Here is a 10,404-nt window from a genome sequence, read left to right on the forward strand (position 1 = left end):
TGAATTTGGATGATCAGCCATGATTGCATTGAATGGCAGAGCAGGCTCAAGGGGCGGAATGGCCTACTCCTGCTCCTATCTTCTTCTATGTTTCTATGTGACCATTGATCTGCTGGCAGAGTGGCAGGGGTCAGTGGTAAACTGGGTGAGCAAGAGGGGAAGGAAGTTGGGAGCTTAGTCCCCAGAGCATGCGGTGGGTGGGAAGTTCAGCAAGACAGGAAAATGGGAAAGCTGACTTATCTGCTCTATAATATATGCAAATATTTACAAAGTCCCAATTGTAAGTTTTGTGATGTTTAGAAAATCCGTAATGTATATTTCAATTGTCCATGACTATAACAGCCTACTCCTGGTACAGGTATATTGTGTATAAGTATAACAGATTTATTAAGCACATTACATCCCGTACAAATAAGTAATAATTAACAAGATGATAGTTGCAATCTGTTCCTTGAAACCCCAATAGCGTTCGCACTGAGTGATTGTGGTGCGGTCTCTCTTTTCTCAGTCTTGCTGTGTTCTGTTGACTGAAGTTTCTCTTCCTCCGGTTTTGCGCTGCCCCCAGTGTTCAATAACTGTTCATTTATACCGTTTTCTCCCCTCAGAATACATGGCAACTTGCAGCTGCTTGGGATATCTCACCACTCTGACCTTCAATAGTACGGTCTATGATTTTCTGCCTTTTTCTGCTATGAGCTTTTTATGAGAACTTTTGCATAAACAAACTTCCCACAAATTACGACAGATGCCTTTTGCCTTTCACATAGCCCATTTTCTAGACTGGTTTGAAACTTCAGCGATAAAGGATGTTGGGTATTGGAAACCCTCTATCATACTTTGAGACTTAATTAATGTATTGTCCTTCACTGGCTTCTGGTTTTCAATATAACAGAACTTCTAACTATTTTAGCACTATCCTCGCAGTTAACATAATTTTGGCTTAATTTTTCCATCATACTTTGCCACTCAGCCTTGTGTCTTTTTAACTAATGTTATACATATTGTAACAAAGATTTTTGCTTCTAACATGCATTATTATATATCATTGTAATATTAAGAAAAGCATTACAGTAAAAACATTATCAAATCTTACAGATAAGCTCTATTCTACAATTACCCTAACTTGAGGGCGAGGCATTTTTGCCGACCCGTCAATTTTATAAGCTCTATTATATGGGTTTGCTCTTCCACGTTTGCTTAGTTCCAACAGGACCTGTGGTGTGATTATGTCCAATTGTGATCTTGTCTTGTGCATTACTTGCCTTAAATAGCAGGTGTGGAATAGTAAGCACAACAATACATAAGTTGGGTGATGAAAAGTACGTGTGAAATTATTCTAATCCAAGGGGGAATTTCTTTTCGCCAATCCTATATGTTCTACTCTAAACAGAGGGTTAGATCTGGTTCGATTCTTTAGACTTGGAATTTGTATTATTACTAACAATTTATGACACCCTACCTTGTGGCATTCATGTTTGACTGTGTAGATCATAATCAAACTTCTGATCTTACATAGACCAAAGTCTTACTACATGGGTTACATATATCAAATACACAGCCATTACAAGTTGGTGAACTACCAGAGCGTGTGAAGTAATACAAACCTAAGGGTGTGCTGATGTATTAAGCCCAATTTCCCACCAGTGTGAGTTTTCCCCTATGCTGTCAATTTCAATATCTATTCTTGAGTTGTCTTACACCAAAACATAAATGCTTTAGGGAGAAGTTCAGTTGCTTCACGAGCTCACTGAGGCCCTCAGGCAACATGGGAATGTAGTATCTGAATTTTGCCACATAATTCCGCAGCTCATACTTAAGTATCTCATTTACTGTCAGTTTTACTGGAGCATAGGTTGTGATACTGAGTAAAACGTGCTGGATGATGGGACAGGTCCTGTTAGACCCATAATTCATGGTAGTTGCAGTAGTAGTGACACAGGAGGCACCCCAAAATCACCTCATACTGGATTTGTACTGGTTTTTCCCATGCTCTTTTATCTACAAAACACAATTATTACAGCTACAAGTTATAATTCAGTCTTACAATCATTTCACATGACATTCCAGTTTAACATCGAATCAGCAAATCATGGACTTAAAAGATTCTCCAGATTTCTCTTACTCGTATCCATCTTGTGGATAATTCTTACTAAACATGATTTCTCCTTAGCCTCAATTGTCCCAATCCAAATTCCGTGTAATTCTCCACGTCAACTTCAATTTCAATTCCTCTAACAAGTACCAGTGTGTTTAAATCTATTCTGATTGTTTCATTAATTAGATAGTTTCGCGATGGACTATGTGTCAATGCAATAAATGTTGTTTCAATCTCCTGAGCCACAATAACCATTTCATGACTTGCTGTTGTCAAGTAACTGAGCATGTCTGAGACCCATTCTTCAGTAAAAATTCTCCATGCATTTCCAGATGGTAATTGCTTCATACGTAACAAAACACATTTGCACACTCATACGGGTATCTCCATATCATGCCACACATGACATCCGATACAGGCCATTCTTGAGCTTTCAGGTGATCCTGTCAAAAGATTTTAGTCATCCAGTGAACTTTCCTCATCTACCTCTGCAGGAAAATTATGTCTTAGGTAGTGGCCCGACTGTCAAATTCAGTTTCCTTAAAAAGGTCCGTTATAGGCAGGGACACAAATGTCCCCCAGAGAAAGCTATCAATTTAATATTTGTAGCTACACTTTCCTGACTTTCACTAGAAAGTTTGGAAAATTCCCATTTGGTGGTGTAATTTTCCTGTTTCCATCTCACACCCTCAGTTACTTCCTCTCTCCATTTTACACATCCTATGAATTACCAGTCATATCTCATTCATGAGCCCTGGAGGAACTTTACTGTCCAGTACAATAATTAAGATTGAAAACATATATCAAATGTTCTCACTTGGTCCAAGTTATTAACACATTTTATTTATTATTTTAGAGGATCTTTTATTTCCCCAAATGTAACCCAATATATGGTGCCTGAGTCCCTTTTGTCATTTCAAAACTATCCCAAATCCAACCAGCAGTATTGTTCAACTGAGAGGTCTTGTCAATGTTCAATTTCATTTCTATCAATTTACCTTATCAATTACAATGTCAGAAACAAGTGATTCCCAGGCTAGGTGGTTTCCACGGTGTTTTAACATTAGAGACAGAGGTGCTACAATTAATTTACAAGATAACTTCCATATAACAATAAAAGAAGAGAATCCATTGCGACTCTGTCTGAGAATACTAACAATCCACCTGAATTCACCGTTGGCCAGACGATAACCTAAGTGTTTGCTTCCTTAACCACAATAATACCTGGTTTTAGTTAATAGTCAACATTCTTTCGTGGTCGCCAAGTCCCAATTGAAAGTTTAGTGATAAGTACAAAATCCATAATATATATTTGAATTGGCCATGACTATAACACAGGTATATTGTGTATAAGTACAACAGATTTATTAAGCACTTACATCCAGTACAAAGAAGTAATATTTAACAAGATGATAGTCACAATCTGTTCCTTGAAACCCCAGTAGTGTGCCCACCGGGTAACTACTGCATCGTCTCTTTTCTCAGTCTTGCTGCGTTCTGTTGACTGAAGTTTCTCTTTCTCTGGCTCCGCGCTGCCTCCAGTGTTCATTTATATTTATTTCTTCCCTCAAAATACTTGACAACTTGCAGCTGCTTGGGCTATCTCACCATTCTGCTCTTCACTAGTATAGCCGATGATTTCCTCCCTTTTTTTGCTATGAGATTTTTATGAGAACTTTTAGATAAACAGACGTCCCAATAATCTCAAAAGATGTATTTTGCCTATCACATAGCCTATTATCTATACTGGCCTGAAACTTCAGCGATAAGGGAGGTTAGGTGTTGAACACCCTCTATCTTATTTTGAGACTTAATTAATGTTTTACCCTTCACTGGTTTGTTGTTTTTAATATAACAGAACTTCTATCTACTTTAGCATTATTCTCGCAGTTAACATAATTTTGACTTAATTTTACCATCATGCTTTGCTTCTCAGCCTTGTGACTTTTTAACTAAGTTTATACATATTGCAACAAAGGTTTTACGCTTCCAGCTTGCATTGTAATCTTAAGAAAAGCCTTACATTTAAAATATTATAAAATCATACAGATAAGCTCTATTCTACAGCTCACAATTAAGGAGCGACAAGCGCTTCGATGGAGCCCTCGGAAAATGCTGAGAGGCCCAGAGGGAAGCTGTGGGCTTATCCAAGGGAGATTCAAGCCATGAACAGTGGCAGGGTATTAGGATTGGCAGGGGACCAGTGATGGGTTGGGTATGGATGGACGGGGCAATGTACCCGAGAGGAAGAAATGAAAGTGGGATGACTGGCACACAGGAAGAAAGGACACGAGAGAGAGACTGAGAGCAAACAATTGTGATTAAACTATTGGGCTAAGGTCGGGAGCAGCAGCGAAAAGATGCACGTCAGTGGACACAGTGGGAATTTGGGTTACACCGGCGTGGCAGACTAAAGGGAGATATGTTCTGGTTATAAACAGAGGACACAAGAACATAAGAAATAGGAGAAGGAATAGGCTATTTCGCCCTTCGAGCCTGCTCTGCCATTCAATAAGATCATGTCTGATTTTCTACCTCATCTGCACTTTCCTCCACTGTCCCCATATCCCTTGATTGCCTTAATATTCACAAATCTATCGATCTCGGTCTTGAATATGCTCAACGACTGAGCCTCCACAGTCCTCTGGGGCAGAGAATTCCAAAGATTCACCACCCTCAGTGAAGAAATTTCTCCTCATCTCAGTCCTAAATGGCCGAGCCCATATTCTGATACTGTAACCCCTGGTTCTAGACTCCCCATTAAGGACAGGGAGGAGTTGATATGAGCAGTTCGAATGTTAAGGTCTCAACCTTTGTGGTAGGATGAAGTCAGCTTCGGGAATCATTGGAAACAATGACCAGACTCTGGGGAGAGGGAATGAGTCCAGGAACTTTGAGGGGTAGAGTATCGTGGGCTGCTCGTAGTTGTCTGATGGGAAACAGAGGGCCGAGGAGGAGCAACAAGTCTCAGCCAATCTGTACTGATGTGGCCTAAGTGGAATTGTGTGAATAATTGTACTTTCATCAGCAGTTTATCAGAGAGGATTATATACACCAAAATAACTTTAGTCTAAGGTTGAGGAGACAAAGTGAATTCATCAATCTTCACATCATATTCCGTTTCTAGATCGCTCTTTATCTCCTTCCATGGGATGTTCCAATCGAATATATTTGCTGCAGGTTCCAGGTTGTATTTCTTTGCGAACTCCGTGTTGTAGGTGTAGAACACCCATTTCCAATAAGATGGTATCTCAGCCTCCGGAACTGTGGGGATTTTCCAGGAATAACATCGTTTGTTCTGGGTTTCTATATAGGCCATGCGACTAATTAGTTCCCAAAAGTTATGCACAATTCTTTGCCAGAAATTTTCACCTTCTGTCCGATACCAATACAATTCGGTAGCTGTAGCTGTGCAGCTTTCCGTCACTAGTGCCTTACTCCGTCTCCAGTGACAGCCTCCAATCCCCTGCGGCCAGTGATATGTAGCTGAGTGCTTCTCATGCTTATTGCTTGTGAGGTCACAGGGTACTCGGCAGAATGGGCAATGCTTTCCGCACCCAGACAGCATCTGGTAGAGCTCCTTGGAAGGATCTGTAGGAAGACCTAACACTTTCTGTTCAACATCCCATTGCCCAATTCTTTGCAGGAGAAGCTTTTCCAAATTGGGGATGGAATTGGTCAATTTAGTCACGAAGCTCGGGGCATTTTTGAAAGCGCTTTTTTCCAGCTTGTTCTTTGGAAATGCAATGTGATCTCCAATTCTCCGTTTGAATTCATCCAAAAAGGTTTCAACATCATCAGCAGAACCCTTTATAATGTCCTCAATAGTTTGTTGCAGTCGTTTGATTTTTCCTCGCAGAATTTCCACAGCTATCCAGTAAAGGACAGGCTGTTTGCTTTTTAAGATTTTGCAATGATTCAATACTTGTTTTTTCACCCAATCTTGTTCGAAGGTTCCGGTCAGTTCAATGTATCGAGTATACTCAGCGAAGCTGTTCTGCTTTTTCAGATCTAGCATAATTCCCACTTGAAGGTTTCTGCGCGATTTAAGTTCTGCTTTGCTTTCTCTCCTGATGTGATCTACAATCGCCCAACCCAGTCGCTGGTCAAGATCACCCATCAAGGCGGGTGTTAGGCAGGATTCACAGAAGAGTTTGGCACAGGCCTCACTCTGGTCCTTTTCAGAGTATAGACATTTAAACATCGCAAAGTAATATCGTCTTTCATCTTCGAGCTTCTTCCGTGGATTATGTTCATTACAGAAGCGTTCGTGCATCTCCTGAAATCTCTGAACAGCAAAGCCACAGATGTGGATTTTCACATCTGTCCTGAACAGCTCATTGACCTTGAATATTTCGCCATCGAGTTTCTGTAATTTTTCATCCAGTTCTCTCAGAAGTTCTGTGCAAAGGAGCGGATTATACTCTTTCGCTTTCCACACCATCTCTTGCACATATTCCTTGCATTGTGATATCAATGTCCCAGCGTTCCTCTCTGCTTCCGCTAAACATTCGGTTTCCGCCCATGCTTCAGTTTCATATTTATCCATGTGTCCATTCTTTTGCCACAACATATGACTTACCCCATCCTTAACATGACTAGAAACTGTACATGTTTTTTCTGCAATTCTTCTCAGCAAAGATGTTTTGCTTACATAAATATGCTGCTTAATAATTTTCCATTCCATTTTGCTCATCTCAAGGAGGCTTTTCCCAGACGCGAGTTTCTCGGTAAGTATGCTTCCATGTGTTCTCATATTTTCTCTCAAGCTAATTTCCATATCTCTGTCGATATTGATTACCATGGGCTCGTAACCTACTGAGGACATTGTTTCTGTCCACATCTTTCCAAACGCTTCGCTCAGTTCGCTGTCAGTTTGTTCCATTGATTTCAGTTTCAAGACATGTAAAAGTTGATCGACTTGCTCTTGTATCTTATTCATGTAGCCACATAATATATGGTTTAATTGATTTAGACCTTCTTGTCTGGTCACTGCTTCCCCACATTTCCTCTTTGTGTGTGCTTCAAGATTCAGACAAACTGATGCAAAACTCACCTTCATCTCCCCCGTAAAATTCTCAATCAGATGCGCCTGGTCAGTGTCACTGTTGAAGTATTCTTCCATTTCTTTGAGCATTTGGCTTTTCTTTTCATTGATCACTTTTAAAAGTTCGTTGTTCAAAGTTTCTCTTAGTTCTTGAAGGTTTCCTTTATAGTTTGTGATTCGGTTTTGCGCTGTCTCCAACCAGGAAATTACCTCACTCCGCATTTTCCATTCCAAGTCCGAGTACATCATGGAGAGTTGGTTATACGCGTTGGCAATTAGAGAGTTCCTGAAACTGAAAATGAAATTTTCATGTTTCACAGCATTCCACGTGCTTTTCATCCAACTGATGAACTCGGTGATGGTTGAAGGTCTCCTGCTGAGAAAACACTTTACAATGCTCTGCTTCAGTTCTCTCACCTTCTGGCTATACCCAGTATTAATTGCCGCCATCGGTGGGGTCCCACACCACAGCCCAGGGATGTACCAGTTGTTTCTCTCAGGATCATAATCTAATACATCTGAGAACTTTGAAAAATGACAATCTTCTTTCTCAGCTTCAGCCGCGATCCTGGCAATCTGGTCTAGCTCCTCTTGCATGAGTTTCCGATTTATCGCGTTTTGCTGATGTGCAGACACATCTCCGATATTGTGGTGGATAAATTGACAATTGGGTCTTTTCCCGACTGTACTCATGCGAATAAAGGCATGGACCACAATTTGTAGCACCTCCTTCATTTCTGAAGCACCCTCTGTTGACATGTTTATCAATGTTAAGTCGCTTAAGCCAGTCACCAGTGTCGCCAATTCATTGTCATGTTCGTGTGCGCCACCAACACGGGCTAGTTCCTGTGCTTCTAAACCCTCTGTGTCGAGGATCAGGATGAAATCGCAGCCACACTTCTGTATCGCTCCGGTTGTTTTAATGAGCTGCATGTAGACCCCGCGAGTGCACCGTCCGCATCCTACTGCAAACTGCAAGCCAAACATTGTGTTCAGAAGAGTGGACTTACCTGAACTCTGTACTCCCAGCACCGATAGAACAAAAATACGGCAAGGTCCAACTTTCTTTTCAAGTTCGTTGAACACGGCGGTGACCCACTCCACGGGTATGTTTGAAACATCTCCATCCATGAGCTCCAGTGGGAAACCGTCCAACATCAGATCAGCCGCTATGGAAGGAAACGTTTTGATATCTGGGGTAATTGTCACCGATGTCTGGAACACTTCATAAATGAGCCCCATTTCACGGAGGAAATGCTCCAAACCCAATGAGCTGTTGATAAGCTTCTTATTGAGCTCGATTTTTTGATCCTGAACATCTGGATTTTTGATTTGATTCTGAGACTCTTGATTTAATTCCCTGTACTGTTCATGTAGATCATGGAGTACTGTGCGTGACCTGGAATCCAATTCATATTTCAGACAGTTTAGGAAATGTTTCCTTTTGTTGCTCGTGATCTGGAGTACTCCGATCATTTTCGTCATCACATCTGACATTCCCCTATTTACCAGCTGTTTACAAAGGTCATGCCTCTGCTTTTTCAGATCAACGACATAATCTGCCACAATTTGCCCTCTGAGGCGCCTCAGCCGACACAGCTCCTTCTCTATATCCGAAATCTCTTTCCAAACAACCCCCTGGAAATACAAATGTGTTTCTTTAAACTGTTCAATATTTTCACTCAGAATCGAATGAAGAATTTCTTCTGATATTTTCCTAGCTTCCGAAAACTCAATCTCGTCTTCATCCACCAGAAAGTTTAGTTCTCTGGCCACTGAAGCCATCACTTGCAAGCTCGCTGCTTTCTCCTGTAATCCTGACCTCACTCTTAGGATATCTACTACTTTAGTTCTAAACAGTTTTGCCAAAGCTGCTTCATTCTTTTGGCATGCTGATAAAATATGATCTACTTCTATAAATTTTGATTTGCATAACTTATTTAAATGGAGGTTTGTTATTTCCATTTGACGAGAATTGGGATTGACTAAAAGAAACAGTTTTTGTGGAACCTGGAAATAGGATGATAGAAATGTTTCTGTATCTTTGTTTAAATGATCAGTAAAAATGAACACAGCTGTAGCAACTTTTGTCAGGAACTGGATTTGTTCAGGGAACAATTTGGCATCACCCCGGAGATTCATTATGCCCAGCGCTTCTTGAATGACATCAACATCTTCACTGCCATAAGGCAAGTACCAGCACATTTCGATCAGTCCGTCTGAAACCATTCTAGGTGTATCACCAGATGTCATATCTGAATGGACAAAATAATTCTGCTGCTGTTGGGAGTTGCTAAAAATGTAATTTAACATTTTTGATTTTGACAACGAGCAGCAACCAAGTCGAACGAAAGCAAAGGTTGGAATATCTGACGTTGCCATGCATTCCTCTAGGAATCCATGCTTCTTTCTCATTGACTGAGGCCGGTAGCTCCTCACAATGGAACGCATCGGCCGCAGCAAGAAAGTTGGCCTCCATTCAAGATGGGGCAATAATACTGGCACCGCAAACTGACACAAGGACATTTTCAAAACCAGCTCCTGTTGCAGGAAGGTATCTGCACAAACGTAGACAGCAGAAATAATGTCTAACGGGTTGAAAGATGCTGCCGTGGTCTTTGTACTTTGTGAGAAAAAGTTAATAGCATTTTCATCCATGGTATCTTCTGTTAGTTCCACTGTTGGCAGAAGATCGATGGTCCTCGCGGTGGAATTCACCCCCATCAACATCCTGAGGAAATGCCAGGGAATATCTGTAGGACCAGCTGGTACTTTATCTTCCAGTTTATCCGTATTAATCTCCAAAACTTTGTTAAGGGACAGTCTGTTGGGATAAAATTCCTGCAGCCCCAGGTCTGTCAGTAGCTGTGAAAATTTACACCGACGACAGGTACATGTTTCGTCATCTGTGTTTTCCACAGAGCTGCACGCACGTTGATCCGAATTCCGACAATGAACGGAGCAAATCATTTCACTGTGAATTGATTCTTCCATTTCCTGAAATATTAAGAAAAACCTTTCATTTACATACCGCCTTTCATCACATTTTGTCATCAAGATACACTTTACAATCAATTAAGTACTCCGGATGTTTAGGCACTGCTGTAATGTAGAACACAAATAAAAGTCTATTACAGTACATGCAACAAATATATGAATTTGAATATCTATATTATATGAAAGTCTTATATAATAGCAACTTACTTCCTGCTGTCAAATTTTGGTGGTCATTTTTGTGTCAACATTTTCCTATTATACATTG

General features: G+C 40.7%; 1 protein-coding gene across 1 annotated transcript; it reads right to left on the reverse strand.

Annotated features, from left to right (window-relative positions):
* Positions 1-353: 353 nt before the first annotated feature.
* LOC147092684 (up-regulator of cell proliferation-like) lies at positions 354-10,133 on the reverse strand. Its single transcript, XM_085975985.1, has one exon. The coding sequence runs from the start codon at positions 10,110-10,112 to the stop codon at positions 5,166-5,168; it is 4,947 nt and encodes a 1,648-aa protein (XP_085832111.1). The 5' UTR covers positions 10,113-10,133; the 3' UTR covers positions 354-5,165.
* Positions 10,134-10,404: the final 271 nt, after the last annotated feature.

Source organism: Somniosus microcephalus, unplaced genomic scaffold (assembly GCF_052327205.1).
Source record: "Somniosus microcephalus isolate GS21.2 unplaced genomic scaffold, FLI_Smic_1.0 unresolved_chr2, whole genome shotgun sequence".
NCBI lineage: Eukaryota > Metazoa > Chordata > Chondrichthyes > Squaliformes > Somniosidae > Somniosus > Somniosus microcephalus.